Source organism: Sander lucioperca, chromosome 3 (genome assembly GCF_008315115.2).
Source record: "Sander lucioperca isolate FBNREF2018 chromosome 3, SLUC_FBN_1.2, whole genome shotgun sequence".
In the NCBI taxonomy this organism is placed as follows: Eukaryota; Metazoa; Chordata; class Actinopteri; order Perciformes; family Percidae; genus Sander; species Sander lucioperca.
The window spans coordinates 20,358,533-20,381,424 of NC_050175.1; the positions used below are offsets into that span (position 1 = coordinate 20,358,533).

The following is a 22,892-nucleotide window of genomic DNA, read 5'->3' on the forward strand; positions in this document are numbered from 1 at the left end:
AGATTTCCATTCTCTCTGTGGCAGTGCTGGAAGAACTATTCAAATCGTTTTTTCTTTTTTAAAGTAAAAGTATCAATACTACACTACAAGCTTGTGATAAAAGAGCAAAAAAATGTAGTAAAAATATATTTTGCAGTTATTAGTGGATTATGAAGACTAACACAACTTTGCATGTATAGCCATAAAGAGAGTATATTATCTCCTTAACTGTGAAGTGAACATAAGTACCAGCTCCTCCTATAAGCCACACCTATTGATAAGAATAGCTCCACCTGTCCCAGCCCGAGTAAGAGGCCCCACCCTGTGAAAGTCCTGCGCTCTCAGGGCAGGAGGCACAGACTAGGGAGGCAGCTGAAATGTGGCCCGACAGGTCTGATGGGAATGCAGAGAGAGAGAGAGAGAGAGAGAGAGAGAAAGAGAGAGAGAGAGAGAGAGAGAGAGAGACAGGGAGGTTGCTGAGTGACTGACAAGTCTGTCAACCAGGTGGAGTTAGGAGCAGTCTGGCTGTAACTAAGAACATTACATAGTTGTGTTGCTGAGTGTGGGACTGGATTGCACCTGATAATTTTACTGACAGAGAGGGAACCTCAAGGGCCAGTGGACTCCCAACCACCACCACCACCAGACTTGACAGAGTGGAATTTCCCTCCTCTTCCCTGGCTGGAGCCGGGGGCAGATGGTCACTCTGAGAGTTTGAGCAGAACTCAGGAAGGAGCAGTGAGAGGAAGGGTGGGAGGAGGTCTGGGGAGGGAGAGGAAGAGAAGCGAGGAGTGGACAGAAGAGGAGAGATGCTTCGCAACGGTTCAGGACGAACTGTTTCCACCACCACCACCACAACACAGGACTTTCCAGACTCTGAGGTAAGAAATCCCAGAGAAGTCAGGACACTGAATCTCTCTGGCTGCCTCCCCCCTTTCCTCTCTCCCTTCTCCACTGTGTTGAACTGAACTGAACAGTTGAAGAATGTTTTTCCCCCCTCCCTCTTCTGTTTGCCCCCTTTTAACTCTGTAGCCACTTGTTTCTTGTTTGCATACATTGACATAGATTTACTCAGTCCCAGTTTTCTGTTCCCTGATCATCTGAAAGTTCGTGTTTGTTGTAGGATGTGTTCAGTTACAGGAGCACGTAATGGGAGCTGAGTGTGCAGGAGGCAGGGCTGTCATGTTTATTTGAACAGCTCTGATAAAACAGGCCATTGTACTAAACCGGCCTTTAAACTTATTCCCATTGCTTTGTTATGAAGAAAGAACAAATCATAATTTAGTAAACAGAGTGTGATATGGGTTCATTACTGCAGTACTGTTTTTTTTTGTTAGTCTAAAAATATTTTAAAATATTTTTTTTGTACAAGATATCTGTTTGTTACACAACCAAACAAAGCACTCACTGTGGTTTAATTACAATGTATCTGTAAGCAGAGTTTTGAAACATTTACATACACTTTGTTTGCAGCTCTGTTGGCATTGACTATAAATAAACCCACAGTAGTGGACTGTTGAGGTCTGTGAGATGTGTTTACCATTCTATGCCTCAGTTTCAGTGATGTTTCAATGTCAATATCATTCTTATGATGACATAATGCAAACATTCATTTGTGTGCAGAACATCATTTATTTACTTTTTGTCTGTTTGTTTTTCTCAGAGGAGGATTAGACGCCTCAGGTTAACACTTCACGCAGGAGATAATGGAAACAAGGAGCCAAAACCCGCAAACTCGGACACAGTAAGTTGTATACATCTCCCTCATTAGAATTCTACAATTAACCATGCTTATAAGTCTTGCTTGACAGCCCTATTTAGCTAGGTAAAGGTTTAATAGAGTTTAATCAAACCACACGCAACAAAGCGCTCTCAAAAATAGTGATTTGAATACAACTGAAAATACATTAATTCATCATATAAAACAAATAAAAGAAATATGGTGGAGCCACTGAGATTTATGTGTGTTTTATCATCTGGACCAGTTACACAATCATGACAGGAGGGTGTGCGTGAGTGCGATATTACACACACAGCTGTTTCACATTTACTTTAAAGCTCAACTCCCATTTGTGTTGTAAATCTATTCCATACAATAGGAAATATTTCAAATACTGGCTGAACAGACAATATATTTGATATTACACCTGAGGTACAGTATGAACCCAGACACTGGTAACTAAACAAACTTAGCTCATACAAATTAGCATTTTCTTACTGAAGTGCATAAATACACTCTGCACAGTCTCCATGTTTGTTAGTTCACATTTTGACTGTGTGGATTATGATTGTGAGTAAATGCTGCAGACTGTGTGGGTGTGTGCTGTAGGTGGCTCTGTCCCTGCCTTTGTTTGTGTTCAGGATCTGTGGTCCAGAAGCTGATGCCAAAGTTTGACAGTGAGAGTGTGAGAACTGCTTGTGATACTTGGCACTGAGAAGGTTTTTGGTCCTTGTAAGCTCAGAATCCTTACAGAAACATGGTGGTATGTTTAGTATGAACCTTGTCCAGGGAGTATGGTGTTTGTCTTGTTACAACACCTCCACACTCTCCACTGATAGCACACTGCCACAATCTCTGAATGTGCTTCCCTTTGGAAGGGTGTGACCATGACTATTGGAACTGATGACAGAGGACAGTCTGATCAGGAGTGAACACAAAGTGGAGAGTAGCAGACATGTGCTCAATGACGACATTTACTTCAGTGTGTGTTTAGTGAGGACGCAAAGTCTGCACCCCTGCAACTGTGCAGCTCCTTCTCCCTGAACAGACATCAGCAGCTCGAACAGCAGCGTGACTCTTTTTTATTTATTTGTTTTTCTATACAGACAATCAACCAAGGCCTGATGTGCAATACAATTGGTGAAAGGAAATGTAGAAAGTAAAAACACAATAGAAAGCAATGGCCTTAGAGGAATAATAACATTATGGGAAATTCCCTTATTCACTTTCTAGCCAAGAGTTAGCAGAAAGACTGGAAACAGTGGGGAAACAGCTAGCCTGGCTCTGAATTCACCTACCAGCAACTCTAAAGCTCACTAATAAATATATTTATATCTTGTTTGTTTAATACTTACAAAAACTTGTAAAATGACAATTTGCAGTTTTATGGCAGGTAGTTATGTGTAATTAATAAGCTTTAAAAGTTCTTGTTAGCGGATTGTGTTACATTCGAACAGAGCCATAGCTGTTTCTCCATTTCCAGTCTTTATGCTAAGCTAAGCTAAGCAGCTGCCGGCATTAGCTTCATATTTATCGTATAAACGTCAGAGTGGTATCAATCTTCTCGTCTAACGCTCAGCAAAAAAGTGAATAAGGGTATTTTTACTTTTAAAGTGTTGAACTATTGCTATAAGATCCAAAGGTTTCCAAAAACACAAAAGTGGTGCTGGCCCATAATATAAGCTAATGTATATTCACTGAAGGGCTAAAACAAGCTACTATATCATTTGGATTTGAACCTGTAGCACAGTGTGGAAAAAATAACTTTGGAGCCACTTCAGGGGAAATTGAAGGGGAAAATCAGGGTTCAAGAGGTTAAAAACTCACCTCTCTGTGTCCTCTTCATGTGCTCATTATGTATGCAGCACTGAGCTTAGGGCTCTGTGCAGGACAGGTGCTGCTGTAATTGTTGTGACACATGGGCTAACTCTGTTGTTGTTGTTGCAACAGCATTTAGTTAAAATACCAGCACAGCGTTTAAAAGCGACACAGTGTTTTTTAGCAAATAAGCTTAAAGAAATATCCACTGAGGTTGCTCAATCTTTGATCTAAGATGTAATCTGAAGGGAAGTTCAAATGTAGGTCACTTGCATGTGTATTTTGGTGACTTTGTGAAAACAAGGATAAAGGGAAGACATGAAGTTAAGCAAGGAGGAAGGAAATGACGCATACATCCTCTGCCAGAGATATCTGGACATTGTGTTTAAGGGAGACACTGCAGGCGAATAGGAAAAAAGAATTAACTAATAGATATTACCATGAAACTTCCCCAGTTGATTACTTACATTAAGACAAATATATTTTGTATTGCAAGTTTTCTGGAATTTTATGTTTAACTCGAAAATGCATTTCCTGCAGAAAATGCGTGGGAATGCTGAATAGCTTCTATTGCTAAAGCTAAACTGGATGAATAGCTTAAATCCGTAAGAAGAAGTTGAAGAAGTGAGAATAGTTGAAAAAGTGGAAATCGGTTTAATAAGTGTGAATTTCATTAAAAAGTTGAACAACGCCACTAATGTATAAAATAATTTATTTTCTAACTGAAATTATGAATAAGTATGAAAGACTATGCTGTGAGAAACACTGATGAAAATGCAGAAATATGGATCAAATTGTTTGAAAAATCTCAAATGCATTGCACTACACTGCTGAAAAACTTGGAAGTTGGAAACTGAACTGCACATAAGTTAAGAGCTGAAATACATTTGTAGAAAAGCTGGAAGCTAAACTGTAATACAGTCAAAAGTGGAAGTTTCAATAAATTGACTAAAAAGACGTATCAGCCATATCCATTGCATAGAACAAACAAGCAGAAAGAGAGAAAGAGAGACAGAGAGAGAGAGAAGAGAAGAAAGAGAGGAAAGAGAGGAGAGAAGAGAGAAAAGAGAGGAGAGAAGGAGAGACGGAGAGAAAGAGAGGAAAGAGAGAAGGAGAGGAAAAAGAGAGGGAAGATAGAAGGAAAGGAAAAAAGAGAGAAAGAGAAAGCAACTTTCAATTGCTATATATGTCAGTGGTAACACAACTCTGGAGCAAATATGGGTTAAATGTCTCATAACCACTGCGCCATCACCACCCAATTGATGGCAGGTATTCGTTCAGCTCAGCTTCAGTGTGTGTGTGTGTGTGTGTGTGTGTGTGTGTCTGTCTGTGTTTGGGTGTGTGTGTGTGTGTGTGTGTGTGTGTGTGTGCGTTTGTGTGTGTGTCTGTGTGTTTATGTGTGTATGTGTTTGTGTGTGTCTGTGTGTGTGTGTCTGTGTGTGTGTGTGTGTGTTTGTGTGTCACTGTGTGTCTGTGTGTGTGTGCGTGTGTGTGTGTGTCTGTGTGTGTTTAGGTGTGTGTGTGCGTCTGTGTGTGTGTCTGTGTGTGTGTATGTGTGTTTATGTGTGTGTGTGTGTGTGTGTGTGTCTGTGTGTATGCGTGCATTTCTGTGTGTGTGTGTGTGTATATGTGTGGCTATGTGTGTATGTGTGTTTGGGTGTGTGTGTGTGTATGTGTGTCTTTGTGTGTGTGTGTGTGTGTGTGTGTGTGTGTGTGTGTGTCTGCGTGTGTGTGTGTGTGTGTGTGTCTGTGTGTGGCTGTGTGTGTGTCTGCACATATGTGTGTGTGTGCATGTGTTGTTGCATGTTTAACAGAGCAATGAATGGAGAAAGATTTGGAACTCTTGTCATTTGGAAGCTCACCGAGCCAAAAGTATGTCATATCGCATAACTGAGCACATTGGCTGAAACTAGACAAAAATACCTACGTTTTGATATATAGATTGTGCATGACAAGTAAATATTGTGGGTGTAAGAGCAATTTATAGAGAAGGGACAAAGATCATTTTTTGAGGCTCTGCCCACTGTAAGTTACGCAATACACACCCATTTTAAATGCAAAAAAATCCTGAAATGATCACTAAACTTAAACAGCTTTTTCACAAAACTGTAAACTATATCAAACTGAAAAGATATAGCCTAATACCTTAAGTTTTTGTGAATGGGTTAAAGTTTGAATCATGTCTGTAGGTGAAAGTATGAAAGAGATGAAAACTTTGGGAGTGGAAGATTTTAAGGTTTTGAAGAGGGCTCTCATTGACTTTAATGTTAAAATAAAAATGTTTAAAAGCTTAATATTTTAAAAAGTATAAATAGTAGAAAAAAAGTTGAAGAAGTCCCATCATTAGCTGAAAGAGCTGAACATTTTAAAAGTTGAATGGTTTTAATAGCTGAACGTATGCAGAAGTTACAGATGACCAAAAAATGTAAAAAAATAAATAAAAATAATAAAGAACCGAATAACAATAGTTGGAATGCTGCTGAATCAGCATTCCCACTAAATATGGAAATGAAGCATTATCTTGTTAAATATGCACTAATTTGCATACATTTCCAGAGCAGAAATCTGAACATTGGATAAAGTCAGGTTCAAAATTCTTCTTTTATTTTGTTGACATATTAGAGTCAAAGGGTTTTACAGAGGGGATTTTGGATATCTCCTTTTATCACTTCATAAATCAGAAAATGGTAAAAAAAAAAAAAAAAAACAGCCATAAAAAATCAATTTTCGCCACATTTTTAGGTATAAAATGTTACATAAATTAGGCTGTGAATGATATCTGAACAAACCCCTCTGTAAAAACCTTCAGAATATAGATAGGAGTGAAACTGGAATGTTTGGTGTATGTAAGTGCTGCTGAAGTGGAGATTTCTGACTCAGAGTATGAGAAAATCCCATTTCGAGAAAACGGCCTTTAAAGATATAGATTATAAAATCCCAAACATTACAGGTGATAGGGTAAAAAAAAAGACTAACAGATATCAACATGAACATTTTTGTTAAAATATGCAAATGAGGCATTGTCTAATGCTAACTTTTGTTGAATTTAGGAGAAATTTGCAGGTGCAAATATACAAAGTGTAGTAAACATCTAAATGTGTATTTTGGATGTTTTTTCCCCTAATAGTCTGAAAGAAGACATGCTATGGAAGTAAAATAGCCCAAAAACTCAAAATTGAAAATTTATGGTTTTGCCTGGGGTGGCTCCCCTTAAATAGGAATGCTGGTTAAAGTGGTTATTCATAATGAAATTAGAATGGGGGAATTCTGCAACCTGACACATCATGAACACAAGTCAACCAGTGACTATGGCCTGAATGATATGTCAATGCACGCATGCACGCACACACACACACACACACACACACACACACACACACACACACACACACACACACACACACACACACACACACACACACACACAGGACTTACAGGACTTACACACAGTTGCTACATATAGAAGTTCCTAGAGCTACATCATTAGATTGCATCTCCACAGTGGTTGAAAGCCTCTTCAACGTGAACATGATTCAGCCCAATAAGCAGTGCCGGCCCAAGACTTTTGGGAGCCCTAAACAGGATTTGGTTTGGGGACTCTCCAATGTGGAGTAACATGTTGCCACTGCACTTGGCACTAAACCAACTTGTGTATTGTTAATATTAGTTTAAGCACTCATAACGTACAAATAAGCATTTAAAGACTAATGTGAGACCAATTAGCAGCAACACTATCTTTAAATAGACTGGCTCTGTTATAAGCTAAATTGTGAGACATTTCAAGCACTCTTGGGTGCCCTCGGTAGCCACGGGGCCCTAACCAGCCGCTTAGTTCGCTTCCGCATCGGGCCGGTTCTGCCAATAAGATACACAAGATGGTCTTTGTTTTATGACTTCTAATACTTTCTTGTTTGTGTCGGAAATAAAGGAGCTAATCTAATGGGTCGAATCCTTCACAATGCAGTCATATGACTGCAGTCAGTAAACATAAAAAATTTGACAATACACCAACATATAGTTATTCTAAAGTGGCATCTTTAAGTAGTTAGGTAGTAATATTATTTTTTGGGCTTTTTTATTTTCATTAGATAGTGAAGATAGACAGAAAAGGGGCAGAGATATAGAGAGGGGATGACATGCAGCAAAGGGCCGCAGGTCGGATTCAAACCCGGGCCGCTGCCAAGGACTCGGCCTACTTGGGGCACATGCTACTGGGTGAGCTAGAGGTCGCACCGTCTTTAACTACTTTTTTACCATGGTTTTTACATGTTTAAATGATTCCTGCAGTGGATGACTTCTGTGAGGAGGTCATGCTCCTTAAGGCAACAACAGAAACTCGGTGTGTTCCTTCCACCAAAATTACATGGCTGCAGTTTCAGTGGAAGAAGCAGGTAAACATTGTTCACCAGTGTGGTCAAATATTGGCATTGTAAAATTCAAAGCTGGAGGGACAGCACATACAACATTGTTATTCTGAGCTCTCTCTTAAAGAGAAGAAGGCTGCAGTGTTGTTAAAACATAAAGATGGCTGTTCTTCCCTCCCATCTGCTGGAATTCACATCCGCCTATTAGCAGGCCTTCACCATTTCTTAACAGCATGTCCTCTGTAGATGAAGTGGTGGAGAAATGTGAGGCTTGGCTCTGTCCACGAGACAACACTGGCGTCTTTGTTCTAGTTCCTCCTCACTCTTATCTCTGAGAGATGTGGAAACTGACGCCTCTTTCTCTGGGTAATAGGTCTATCTATCTATCTATCTATCTATCTATCTATCTATCTATCTATCTATCTATCTATCTATCTATCTATCTATCTATCTATCTATCTATCTATCTATTGTTGTATCTGATGATTTACAACTTTGACTTATGTTTAATTATGCATTACTATTTAAGGCACCACACTATCTATCTATCTATCTATCTATCTATCTATCTATCTATCTATCTATCTATCTATCTATCTATCTATCTATATAAAAAGTCATACAGCACTTCTTAAAAACACACAAAAACATTTGAAGAAGTTATCTAAAATATATAAAGACTCCAGGCACGAGATACAAAATATATGTTATACATACAATTAGCAGCATTCTGCAACATAATTAAATTAAAACAGAATGACAGCACAAAAAAGCAACAATATTCAAAACAATTTGCTTGCATTATGGATTTTGTTGAGCGAGCACCTTATCTACATGTAACCATAAAACGATGAATTATTGAAACAGAAAAGTTGCTAATTAAGAAGGCATCAATGCTGTGGAATTTTTGCAAACAACAATAGCACTTATTTTCACTTTCCAGGGTCCACACCTGGAATAAAGTGAATCATCAACAGCAATCTTGAATCTTGATTTATTTTATTTTTCTTATTTCTGTAGGCTGAGAAAAAGAAGGATGTCAATGAACCATGGAAGAAGAAGAATGGGCTGATCCAAAGAGAGAGGCCAGCTGGCAGGGAGTCACCTCAGCAGGTAATGAACACATGAATAATATGCATGGCACTGCCACTGCTTCAGCATGTGTGTCACTGACATCCTTCTGTAAAAACACGTTTCTATGCATGCACCCTCTGGCATTAATAATGTATTCATGTATTCATCTATCTATCTATCTATCTATCTATCTATCTATCTATCTATCTATCTATCTATCTATCTACATCTATCTATCTATCTATCTATCTATCTATCTATCTATCTATACATACTGTATACAGATAAGTCTTTCTAATTTCCAAACTGTAATTTATCTGTGCCCATGACTATAACTGTCATTTGTTATTTAGTTATAGCATTGTTTAAAATGCTGCACTTCTCCTCTGCTGGTGTGCATCTGTTTTCATTGGTCGCACGGCTGCTCAAGGTACAAAAAGCAGACACGCAGCTCATGTACTGGGTTGCAGAAACATGACACCTTCAATACACCCTGCACTTTTTTTTTTAGCCATTTGTTCCCAGCCTTCTGTTTCCAGTGCTCAGCAGCAGTAGTGCTGGAAATACCTGATCAAGTGTACATATGCAGGCATGTGCTTCCACACACAAACACACAAACATGTGATGCACTTAAAAGTGTGCATTTGTGCATATAAGCAAGCACATTAATACACAAACACAATGGCAGTAGAAGTCAGATAATCAGTCTCAATGGAGGGTGGCTACAGACACCTGACCGGTGCGATCCTGTCTCCCTCAGCAACTCGGAGACATGACCAATGGGGCGCCAGAGACATCGCTGCAGAATCATGGGCCCACAGTGTACGGTGTAGTGCAGAGGACGGGTTCAGACAGACAGCAGGTGGTGATGGCGCGCGAGTGGACGGCCAATCACCTTCAGGATGAGATGAAGTACATCAGGGAGGTAAGTGGAAACTAACAACACAAGCAGCCGGCTTTCAAGGCTGTGTGGGATGTTTTGTAGATAATGACTGTATGTTCTGTGTACAGGTGAGAGATTCTTTGGAGAAGGTGAGAGAGCGGATGTATGGGCAGTTTGGAGGAATGCAGCAATCAATGGATAAGCTTTCACAAGAAATCAGGGTAATGAATTATGTAACACTGTATGACTGCTCCAAACTCCCTCATCAAGCTCCAGTCTGTGAAGCTGTGAATACATCTGAAAATGTAGTGTGCCATGTGTGTCTGCAGGCTGCCAATTCACATCGGAGGAGTCTGGAGTCAGAGGTGAAGATCCGGACAACAGCCATGGAGAGCTTCGATCAGATGAACAGCTCTCTTATATCTGCTAACATCAGCTTGCAGGTAACAAATCAATGTCACTGAGTTTGTGAAGACCTGCTCCATGACAACAGCATGCCATCACAGAAAAGGCTGGCTTGATAATTAAAAGAAGTTTCCTTTGCAGAAATCCCTTCTGGAGAACTGTCAGAAAAGAGTGGACACAAGAGACGAGGTGAAGAGTTTGCGGAGCACCTGTGAGAAAACACAAGAAAAACTCAGAGACAAGGAGAGGGAGCTGACTGCTGCGCAGGTTGAAAACCAGACTTTGAGACTACAGGTAATCATACATCTCTTTGTGTGTAAGCGCACACTCACTCTTTCACACAAACCCTCATGCATCCACAAATTTCAAAACATTACAGTAGAAGTACCTGCTCTAGCACATGCATTGAGACACTGGTCACCCAGCTGGTGTGACAAGTGGGCGCATAAAATGGCCTGTTTGAAAATGGTCTGATGAGTTAATAGCAGTGGAGGGAACAAAATGTGTAGTCGCTTTCCATTAGACAGCAAATAACCTACATTTCAAAGAATTAAGACCTATGAGAAAAAGCAGATAAAGCAGTATGCTTTGATCCAGCAGATTTGATAACAGATCATCTCACTGCAGCACGCTAACACATCTGCTGCATCTGCATCTTCTATTCTAGTGTCAATATGGAATAGTCAACCTAATTTCTGCTGTGCTGTGAATTGTCCAGGTGGAGTCTGCACGGGAGGCCAACAATCAGGCGCTGCACGAGCTCTCAGCAAAGCTAAAGCGGGAGTACGAGGAGAAGCTGCAGGAGGAACAACGGAAACACAGGGAGGAGATTGAAAAGCTACAGGTCTGCATTCTTTAGTCCTTATTCATTAACGCATCACATACAGTTTCATTGTCAATGGAAACCAAAACATTTATGTCATAAGAACAGGATAGATGTGTGATGATTACTCAAGGTATTTCAAATAGTTTTGTTTTTCACACATTTTACAAAGATTATGATGCAGTGAAAATTGTTCTCTAAAGCAAATTCAATCTTAATATAGCTAAATCTTAGCTAAATTCTTGATCATTTGATGAGCCATTTTAAAAGCAGTCCAACATCTAAACCGAAGTGTGTTTCTGCTCACACAGGCCCAACTTGATGAATACATCAGGCGACTGGAGGAAGCAGAGAAAAACATCAGGATTGCAGAGGCCAAGATTGCTGAAAGGGACCAGAGGATCATTGAAGTGGAGCGTCTCCTGGACTGTATGGGAAAGGTAAGGCACATTTTTTTTCATAAAAATCTATCTACAATTCTTGCAGATAAAGAAAGACCTTATATTGAAAAATACTTTTTACAGGAAAAGAGTCAGCTCCACAAGAAGCTGCAGGAATGTGAACAGCGTCTCCGCTTGATGGAGCTGACAGACAAAACTGATGCAACTGTAGCCAAAAGGTACAAAAAGAATGTCCACATAAACAAACACTGGTGTGACGAAACAAACCCAACTCAAGGTCTACTTACTAGCTTTTCTGAGCTTTGAACTGTATCTGTCTTCATTAGCAGTTGGAATTTACTCCGTTGTCATGGAGTTGGATCTGAAGATGTTGATGTTCTTTGTCAGCTGAACACGTAGAAAGCTTCAGAAAAGCTACTAGAAGTACCTTGAGTTGTGATTGACTATTTTCAAGGTCAGGATTAAACTTTCATGCTTAAAAAAAGTATAGACACTAGAGTAATCACATGAAGCCATAGTAGTGCCGAAGCATTTGGACTATTAAAGGCTGCAAACCAATCAGTGTGCTGCAGTCCTTTTCCCTGCTAACGTTTGTTATCCTTGATCTGAGAAGCATCTGACCTGGCAGCACATTTCTGGAAAAGATAAACCCCTTTTCACCAGCGTAATGGACCTATGTACATCTGGTTTTAACTGGTTCCTGGTCTTGTTTAGGTCCAAAGTGCTGCAATCTGAATCTGTGGATCTCCGTGAGAGAATCAAACACTTGAATGACATGGTGTTCTGCCAGCAGAGGAAAGTCAAAGGAATGATCGAGGAGGTGAGCAGAGTTTATATATCTGTGTGTGAATACTTGTGTTTTAATAATGGGTGTGGATGAAATGCATACGTCAGCTGAAGTAGTAGAAGTTTGTTTCCCAACAAGAGTATGGATGAGTTTAATGAACACAAGGAATATAACACTTAATCTGACCAAGAGTCAATAAAGAGTGGGGTGCCGTGCTGGCCTAGTGGTTAAAATGCATAATCGATAGATATATATAAACGAGTTCATAAAACAGTTTGGTTTTCCAAAACATTATGCTTTATATTAAGTATTTATCATACTGTATCTCGCAGGATTTTTCTTGAAGTGTTGCATGGACTGTTTTTATAATTTAATGTACAGTAAGATCACAATTTTGGATTGAATAAACTGATCAGAGATCTGGCTGAAACACATATTAATTGTTTTCAATCTTAAATTTGTGAAGGTTGAAACATTGCGAGCCCAAGTCGCTCAGAAGGATATGTTCATCTCAGAGCTTCTGGACAGAATTGCAATAGTGGAATGTGAGGTAAGAAAAATACATCACTGTGTGTTTACTGCATGTTTTATTTTTGGTGTGGTGTTGTAATCTACTGCATGGCTACAGGACAGATGATTGTCTGGGCTGCTGAGCACTCAATATCCTGAACTTTCAGCTATGTCTGTGTAGTTTTCTCGTGTCACTGCACCTATCTAGTCCCTTTCATGTTAAGTGGTCCTTTGCATGTACCTGACCTGACAGTGTTGTTTCCTCTTTTCCTTTTCCCAGAATAATGAATTAGAAGACAAGCTGAAGTATTTTATGTCCACACAGAATAAACCGAAACCACGAGAGGTTTTGGAAACCAGGGAGATAGGAGTAGGCTGTGATCTGCTCCCCAGGTAAGAAGTACAGTTAGGGAAACATTTTTAGTAGCATCAGGTTATATTTGGTGCTTCATTTGGAGGTGGTTTCTCATTTTGATGTCTGACTGTGCATCTGCAGACGTGAAGCAAAAAGGCATGATGCTGAACCTCTTGTTCAGTATGAACCAACTAATCTCCATCCCATACAACACCCACTACCTGTTCAACCTCCACCACCAGTGAAACCTCCATCACCCACTCTACCTCCATCACTGATACAACCTCTAGCCCCCACACAACCTTCATCCCCCACAGAACCTTTATCCCCCACACAACCTTCATCTCCTACATTTCCCATTCAACATCCATTCCACTACCTAACAACACCCAACCAACCAAGGACGTTCAAGTCTAACAACCCTCCACCCAGCAGGCTGGAGTCCAGTTTACTGAGGTACACTCCTGTCCAGTACAGCCGCTTCCTGCCGTCCAAACCCTTGGAGCAGAGTGGGATGTTCCCCTCCACCCACCCGTCTGAATCTGAGTCTCCTGTGAGTTCAGTCCAGTCCGGGAGAGATGAGCTGGACGCAGAAACAAACAAAGATACACGATCGAGTCCTGAGGAATCCACTTCTTCCTTGTTCTCTTCTCAACCAAGATCAAGAGCACCTCAAGTTTATTCACCATACATGAAACTTATGGAAATAACAGCAAAGATAAACATAGAGTGATCTTGAAGCAGTAGTTTGACAATATGGGAAATACATGTATTTGCTTTCTTGCCAACAGTTAAATGAGAAGATTAATACCACTCTAATTTTTGAATGTAACTATATATATCCACAGCTAGCAACTGGTAAACTTAGCTTAGCACAAATACTGAAAAAGGGGGAAAGAGCTAGCCTACAGGCTTTGTCCAAAAGTTAGAAACTCTGCCTGCCAGGGCTGTCATTTTTTTATTAGGAATCGCGTTCAAATGTGAGAAAAAATAAAAAATTCAAACCTGTATTTGAACCTGTATTCAAACCGAATTCAAAATTTACAGTCTGACAAACCGTTTACAGAGGATGCTCTTAAAATATCTCAAATACATATATAACTAAAAGAGCACTCAAAGAGCACAGACCTCTGCCATGCTCTATCTTGCAATGGTAACAAAAGTGAAAGATAATTTGTGTCTCTGCCCAATGATTCAGGTCCGCTCCAAAATGTAATCGGTTCTTCCTTGGCCGATGCTACACCCTTCGACCAAGTTTCATGCCATTCTGGCCAGTGTAGTTTTTTGTAATCCTGCTGACAAACCAACAAACAAACAAACCAATCCTAAAACATAACCACCTTTGGCGGAGGTAATAGTTAACAAATTAATTAGTAAGCTTTGGTACTGGTAAAACTACCATATAGGTTGTGCAAATTGCTCATTACAACCCATAATTATGTTTCTTGTTTGGCGGTGACCCTTGTACGGCTAATCTATGACATGTAGTTATATATTGCTGCTGTTAAAGCTAAGATAAGTGCAGTTACATATTTACTGTACAGTTGGTGGTATTGATCCTCTCTTCTAACTCTTGGCAATAAATCAAATAAGTGTAATTCCTAAAATGTTGAAGTCCTTTTAAACCCAGTTGTCTTTGGTCTTATTTTCACTGCTGGTTATCTTTTATAAAAATAGCGTCACACATATGCATATTAGTCCTTTCTCTGTCACATATGTTGGAGAACATGATTTTGGTTGATGATGTAAAAAGTCTTATGTAGGTTTTCAGCCTATGTTTTCATGTTTAATGATAATAATTTGTTGCTTGCTGTAGGGTGTAAATAATCTGAAGCTCTGTAAAAAATATTTTGTAAGTAATGTACTGAAGGATTGTGTTGTTTACACGGAATGTAGCCTGTTGCTCATGGAGCTATGAAGGTTGATACGGTTATTGTGTCTATATATCATTTTATATTGGCTCTGTACAAATTAAATGAACATTATTTTGTTATTGTCACATTATGTACAAAATATTTATTAATATGCTTTGTGCCTTTGTGAACTGCCTACTATCTGATACTGGTGGTGGGAATGAATCTCTTTAAATTGGCAACAGGGTAAGATTGTAATAAAATATAAAGTAAATTTCTGTGTTAATGATGAGACTGGTCTATCACTTTAAAGGTAGATAGACCTTATTGAGGTGACTGCCATTCTTGAGCCACAGGCACAAGTATTATCCAGCTGTTTTCTGCACTGCCACAACTGTGTTTAAAAAATCTTTATGATGTGCCTTTTCCTTAAAGATACGTATCATTCTGCGACTAATGATAAGAGGTCAGCGTATGTTTGGATAATAAAGACTTTACTGTGTAAGTACCTAGAAATCCTGATTGTGTCAGCACTTACATACTGTGCAACCTCATACATTTTCTAAAGCCATACGTATGACTACTTCATTGTTCAGCTAGTAAGAAACAAAATAAAATTTCCTTCGGGATGAATAAAGTATCTATCTATCTAAACACAAAAAGAGCTTAAGAAACGGTATGTATTCCCTCCATTTCTAATGATTCAATTTCACACTTAATGGCATGCATAAACACTGAACTCCAGATAAACTTTATGTAAATATGCAAAAGCATAGTGACTATATTTTATGATTTGTTTTAGTCTTCTGTACAGTATAGTAATCAAACTGCTTTAGGGCTGTTGTTTTTTTGCATTTACAGTAAATGCAGGCTACACAATGCAAATCTGTTGTTGTCTGGTAAAAACTCAGCTATTTCCCTCAACCAAATATTATTTGTTATTGTAATTTGTGTATGTTGTGCAATGAAGACAGACTAATTCAAAGTGAGGTAGCAGTTGTTGATAACAGTTATGTTGCAAGACAAATTGTAGATTGACAAAAAAGTCCACACTGCTGTGTGTTATAAATTAAAGCAAAGAGGTATAAATAGACATTTGGCTAGGATCAGGATTACATGGACAAACAAAAATAAAAAGTCATATTGTGAATAAAGTACATCCAATTCTTATATTGTTTCTATTAGTTTGTGGGATTTTGATTAGAAGAGAGGATGAGAGTTGAGAGTGTTCATGTGGAGAAAACTACAAAATGTAAGAAAGCCATTGATGTTTTACAATGTCTGGTGTGTTCTGACTTGGTACATGGACATTAATGCCTACATGCATTGAAGAAGAGAGAGCTGCAACATAATAAATCAAATAAAAATATATTTTTTGAAAAAAAAAATGTAGCGATAAAGTCTACTGAGATTTTATTCCAACTGTGCAGCTGCAGCCAAACGTTAAATTTACTATGAACTCTGAGAGGGGACAGAAAGGACACAGCTGTACCCTCTTGGTTGAAGTTAGGTCATTGTGTTGTTGCGCTGAATGAGAAATGGGTTGGCACAGTGGTTGGGAAACATCCTGACTGGGAAATGCAGCTATGGAAAATATGAGATTCTGAATCCTATTCAGACAGACTGCACTGATTACAGAGAAGAAAGAAATATCTTTACAAGATTACAGACAAAACTCTTTGCAATGTAAATGTGATGCTGATGACTATATTTGACCTGCAGAGGGCAGCAAATGACCTTTACTGGCTGTGACATGTTAGCATGTTAGAGGTGCATTACACCAGTGGTTTTAAAAGTGGGGTCCAGGGACCCCCAGGGGTCCTTGAGGGGGTTCGAGTGGTCCCCAACAAAAAGGGGAATCATATATTTTCACTATAATTCCATCCATAAATAACACAATAACAGAATGTATGACTATTTTGATCATGCATTGGTTCCATACACTTTCTGTAATAAAACATCTAAAAGCAGTCATTATTTGACGACAAATAAGGAATGGGACAAAATATAAAATTCACCGTCTAATTTTGAACAGTACTGGATCGAAGCGGTGGAGAATCAAAAGCACACAAGTAAAATAATATCTAGTCTATACAACAGAATTAGCTTGGATTTGACAGAGACATACATTAGATGTGAGAAATAAATGGGAACTGGAGGCTAATACCATTGTCCCGGATGATGTGATGTGTGGAACAGTCCTGGGTGTCTTGGCATAAATGACTAAATAGTCCAAATTGGAGGGAATTTGCCTGGAAGTTGAGAATGCGGTATTTTATTAATACATACTGTGTGTATATGTTCATACTTATATTGTTTATATTCTTTTTATCCTTCTTATATTTGAGAATGTGTGACATGCACCAACAACACCATGACAAATTCCTTGTATGTGCAAAAGGAGGAACTGGCTTAAACCCCATCCACCCACTCTAGATCAGTGGACCCAAAGAGTCAAAGCTGTCAATTGCATGGAAAATATAACAGCAAAATAACAATTCAGGATGGACATTTATTTAGAGAGGTGGTCACTTGTCATACAGTACACAGCAATTGAATAGAGTGTTGAATTAGAACTGGACACTTGGAATTAGGAAAGCATGTCGATTTTTGTGTATATAAGTGCATGTCAATACTATCTGTTTTTGTACCATGTTGTGTGAGATGCTTTGTCAAGGATCTTGTTTTAATAAATGTTAAAAAACAAACAAAAAAAACATCTAAAAGCAAAAACCCTATCAGATGGGGCACCCTGGGACAACATCTTATCCAATGTGGGTCTGTGGTCTAATTTGTGTCAGTTAAGGGGTCCTTGACGTGAAAAGGTTTGGGAACCACTACATTACATTGTCCTGTACGCAAGTATTTTTTATTCATGGTTGGTGAAGGCATGGCGGGTCATGCCTTCACTATGCCTTCACCATGCCTTCACCATCCTAGGCGTCCTGTACAGTGAGGGGCAGTAGAGCTAGCTATACCTCAGCTGGAGTTGGAATTCCGCACACAAAGAAGAAGAAGAACCCCACTTTGAAATGTTGTTGTCTCATGTGTTGATGAAGTGATCCTGCCGTTTTAGAGTTTTTAAAAACTCTCTAACCGTTAACTATTAAAGAGTCAGTTAACAGGCGGAGTTTTGAACAGGTTAACGTATGATTAGAGTTTGTATGTAACGTTAGCGTGTTAAACTGAGACGTTAGCTCACGCTGTTGGTGAATGGCTGTAGCTAGCTGTCACTAGCTAACAGTGATGTCCTCGTCGTGGACAGTGCGCCAGGGACAGACAGGAGACCTGAGAAACCAGAGCAAAGAGGAGCTCCAAGAACTGCTCCTGCGACAGGAGAAGATATTCTCTAACAAGTAAGCTCACACTATTAGCGTCAGTTTGTACCTCCCGTGTATTTATTTATTATACCAGAGATAGCTAAAACTGGGGCTAATTTAATGTTTCACTGACGTAGTTTGATATTGTAGTAACAATATGACAGAAGAAACATGGTGACTTAAGCACACAAATAAGTTTTAATTAGTTGTAATGAGAGCTGCTACACTGTTGTGATGTTACTCATCAGTAAGTTACAGGATGCTGTGTTTCCCCCCTACAATATGTGTGTAAATAGTAACGTTACAGATCTACAAATTAACAAGTAATCTCTGTGTACAATAAAATGAACTAAAACAGTGTTATATAAAACCAAGGCTCTGTCATATGTAAATGCACTGATTGGTGGTTACAAGTTTATCTCTGTCATATTTGGACCAACTGATGGTAAAAATGCTTCTAAAAGAAAACAGTGCAAAGCGTTACTATGTTTATGATGCAGAGCCTATACTGTACTACCATGCTGCAAAATGATTACAACTTGGCTAGACACGCACAAGCTGATTTATTATCTCTCTCCAAAATAAAGTTTTGTTTAATGTGCTATAAAGTTTAGATTATTTTTTTCCATAAAAATGTACACATAGATGTCAGCATCTAAACCAGTTTTAATCTGACTAATATGTGGTAATATCTTATGCACAACTATTATTGTTATACAGCAGTATTAGATCCGATAGTAGAATATACAATACTAGTATGATTAATATACAACGATTTGAATATTGGATGCAACGTCACATTATTTAAGCCAAAATACAGATGGGTGAAAAAGAAAAAAGCTGAATGAATTATTGGAGAAACATAACAAATGCAGATCATTTCATTTCAGTGAATGGTTCAATGAATAAGAAAATGTAAAATGCTATCTTAACCCAACTGAACACCTATAACAGAATCAATCCATCTACTAACATTTGATGTTGGTTTGTTTGTCTCCCATCTGTATCTTGAATGATTGTTTTGAATATAACATCAAGTGATGCGTTTGTGTTGTTCGTAGGAGGTTTTTACAGAGTCTTCCTGACAAAGGGAAAAAGATAAAAGAATTTGCGGAGAAAGTGCGACTTGCCATTGAACACAACAATGAAGAGGAGAGGAGACAGAGCTTGGTGTCGGCTGCCAGGACAGAGTTACACTCCAAGTATCAGCAGACTTTCACTTTGCAACAACGTGTTATTCCCGACACACCAGCAACCTTAAACCAAGACAGACAAGGTGAGGCTGCTGCAGGCGATGCGGTACAGGAGATGGCGACCTCACCTGTCTCAGCTCATATGCATGAAAACAACATTTTGGAGCAACAGGACCAGTTTGTCTCCAGAGTGGCTGCTGGTGAAACCATGGAGACGGCTGCTGCTGGGGCCTCTCTGAACTCTGATCAGACAAAAGAGGGTGACCTTGTGGAGGCCTTGGAAAGGGTCAGACTGTCTGAAAGTAGTACTGGTTTCAGTAGCAAGTCCAAAGACCCATTTAACAGCACAGCAGGAGACAATTACTTTCTCAAAAAGCAGATACCAAAAAAGCCTCACTATGTATCTGTAATGGAAAGAACAGAGAAGACTTCAGCTCTCAGGAAGCCAAAATTCAAACCAAATCAGTGAGTGGACTTTGTTTTTTTTAATGATATGATGATTACTTTAGCAAAAAATGCCAAAATACATATATAATTATGTAATGTGTGTCATTTTGCTTTCTTTTATATTTTTTATTGTAAATAACATCTTTATAATCTTCCTAACCGTGTTTTCAGGCTGCCCCAAAGCAGTGACATCTCTCCATCAGGATCCTCGTCACCCAGCCAGTCTTCTGAAAGCTCATCACCGCTCTCTGCAGAGGCCAGAAGGGAGCGGGACAGAAAGCACCTGGATGACATCACTGCAGCTAGACTCCCTCTTCTCCACTACAGTCCGGCACAGCTTCTGTCTCTGGACGAGTCGGCCATCCTCCTGAAGGAACAAGCAAAGAAGCAGCAGGTTAGTGCAGCGGAATCCTCCACATTTGCACTGCTACCTTTTGGTTTAAAATATCTTTTGCTATGTTTATGCCTCACGTCCGCACTACTCTGGAGTTTCAGAGCCCCTAAGCCTGCATTCACACTGCCTGCGTCGGCCGTCAGACGGTGCGGTAATAACGCAGGTCTGCCCATTCATTTAAAATGGGGGTAGTGCCACAGGGGGGAGCCGATAAAACCCGCAGCGACTTGCGGTGAAAAGTTGAGACAGATTCAACTTTTGGAGAAATGCAACCCGATGTCACGCTGCAGTGGCAAATCATGTAACCGGCGATCAAACTTGGCAGTCCGTTTTGAGGCGGTGTGAGAGTCCCGTGCAGTAAACAGGAAACACCACTGCCTCTATCGCTTCCATAAGAAGGTTAGAAACACTACAAAGGTAAAAAACGAAACAAGCACTTAACTGCACAGGAATTTGTGTAACAGCTGTTTCCTGCAACAACAAAGCACAGTCCCTCCATCTCTTTTTCTCTCTTCTTTTCCGTCTCTTTCTCCGTAAAATGAAGCTGCCTTTAGGTGTCATCGGAAATGTCAAGATCTATAAATCATCTGATGGAAAACAGTAATTGTGCTTGTTGAAGCTTGTTTTATTGTTCAGCCTTGTAGTCGTGTTACTTTCAGTAACAGTTCTACTTCATTGTTGGTCCAAACAAAGAAGAAGAAATCTGTCATCCTATTTTTCGCCATTGCTGCTCTTCCTCTAGTTTTTTTGAGGTATGCGACGTTTGTGTAAGTAATTACCAGAAATGTGTACTTATATTTGATTGGCCACCACAGCGCCTTTGACGGATGACATTGCACTGCGGTCTAACAAAAGTTGTGCATGTTCAACTATTTTGCCCTCTGGGTCGGCACCCCTGGAATGGCCTTATTTTAATGAATAAGAGTGCTGCGTTTTATCACACAGTACCAAAGTAGTTATGAACACGGCCTTAATTTTATACAAAATACCTTTTAAAAATACAGAAGGTGACATTTTTCTGTGAATAAATATTTGACCAGTAAAAAATATCATTTGTGCATACAGCTTTTGAATTTATTCCAATCATTACGGTAATGGATGAAAATAACAACTCTACGTTTCTATTGAAATGGTATTAAAACAGACTTTTGTTGTTGTTGCTTTTTGTACTTTTGCACTTTACGTATAAAAGCAAAATCTCAAACAAATTGAGTTTATACAATGGCCACTACTATGTGGCAATGATTAAAAATTAATCCAAGGGTGAATTGTATTAAAGTCCACATCAGAGCCCTCCATCAGCTCTAGAGGGCAGCGTTCAGGCAGTGTAGGCGCTGTGCATCACTTCACATCGAAAGTAATGACTTTAGAGCCAACTTACGGAGGCCTGTTAAGCTTATTATCGGTCCTACTTTTGTTAAGGGTTTAATAACTATGGCTGTGCTGTTTTATAATAATGTGCTTGTTTTCTGTTTACCTATTCATGTCAACTTTTTCTCTGTGTTTAATTTCAGGAGTTGCAGGCCAAGCTGGCTTCCCAGAAACTGTCTGACGGATTGAAGATCTCTATGGGGAGCTACACTCCTGACAGTGGCCCCATGGCTGCCTACAGAGAGGATCACGATGAAGGATCCCAGCTCTCCTCAGAGGAGGACTGATCCTGGAAGGCCGGAGCTGGGGAAACCGGTGTGACCTTGGCCCTGAGGGAAACAGGCTTTGGACCTTGCAATCAGGATCCATCAAACAGGGTTTTCACTCCAAAGACAAGAATTCTTAAGATAGGAAAAGAGTCTTTGCACCGTGTGAAGGCATAGTTGGTATCCCAGGCTCAGCTCAGGAAATGGCAGGTTGAGAAACTAGCTCACTAAATTGTCATTCTGTTTGTATTGGGTTTGTGTCAGTGTCCTGCAGTAATAATAATACCTGCTGTTGACTAGGAGTCTTAAATGCTAAATTTGAGGAATGTATCATGAGGGAAATGTTTCTTGTCAGTATACTGAAACTGATGATGTCAGGGAATTCTGGGCCTGAAAGTATTGAACGTTGAAATATCTATTTTAGTGTGTTAATATTTGCACTCAAAGCTCATCAGCAGGTGGAGCCGACTGTTTTGGCACAAAGGTGACTGTTTACAACTTCAAAATAGTTGTGTCAGATTTAATTATTATAGAATTCAATAAATGTGTCTGATTTCCCAAATGGTTGTGTTTGTGTAAAGTCATGTGAAAATCCATTTTTTAATTACAGACACTGAGAACAGCCGTTTTTTTAGTGCAGATAAAAATGGATCTATAAGAGATATCCTTTAATTTCTCTTTTTAGAATTAAACTGCTCCCTGATGAGAGCATCAGAAATAAAGCGTGTTGTATTGAGAGTTAAATGTACCTGACAATCTAGTTTCTTTAGTAGAAAGTTAGTGGAGATGCATCAAGAAAAAAGCTTGTTTTGCCACAGGACTGAGTCAGCAGGAGACGGAAGTATGAGGGCTAAACTGAATTCTAAACTGGCAAAAATATGAATACAGTATAGAATCTATTGTATGTATAAAAACTGCTCAAATATGGC

General features: G+C 39.3%; 2 protein-coding genes across 4 annotated transcripts; both read left to right on the forward strand.

Moving 5' to 3' along the window:
• The first annotated feature begins 323 nt into the window (after nt 1-323).
• Nucleotides 324-15,575, forward strand: LOC116060589 (myocardial zonula adherens protein). 3 transcript variants are annotated; one of them, XM_031314238.2, is made up of 14 exons: nt 324-860; nt 1,643-1,723; nt 8,902-8,994; nt 9,716-9,880; nt 9,967-10,059; nt 10,168-10,281; nt 10,373-10,537; nt 10,962-11,087; nt 11,378-11,506; nt 11,591-11,685; nt 12,182-12,287; nt 12,721-12,804; nt 13,090-13,157; nt 13,261-15,575. In XM_031314238.2, the coding sequence occupies exons 1-14, from the start codon at nt 789-791 to the stop codon at nt 13,850-13,852; spliced, it is 1,983 nt and encodes a 660-aa protein (XP_031170098.1). In that variant the 5' UTR covers nt 324-788; the 3' UTR covers nt 13,853-15,575. The 3 variants fall into 3 exon arrangements, with proteins under 3 accessions (XP_031170098.1, XP_031170096.1, XP_031170097.1); XM_031314236.2 differs by having other exon boundaries at nt 325-860; nt 13,045-13,157; XM_031314237.2 differs by having other exon boundaries at nt 326-860; nt 10,385-10,537; nt 13,045-13,157.
• A 2,376-nt stretch (nt 15,576-17,951) lies between these two features.
• On the forward strand, nt 17,952-22,525 carry polr2m (RNA polymerase II subunit M). Its single transcript, XM_031314239.2, has 4 exons — nt 17,952-18,328; nt 19,354-19,950; nt 20,104-20,326; nt 21,841-22,525. Exons 1-4 carry the CDS (start codon nt 18,219-18,221, stop codon nt 21,982-21,984), a joined length of 1,074 nt encoding a protein of 357 aa, XP_031170099.1. The 5' UTR covers nt 17,952-18,218; the 3' UTR covers nt 21,985-22,525.
• The last annotated feature ends 367 nt before the right edge of the window (nt 22,526-22,892 follow it).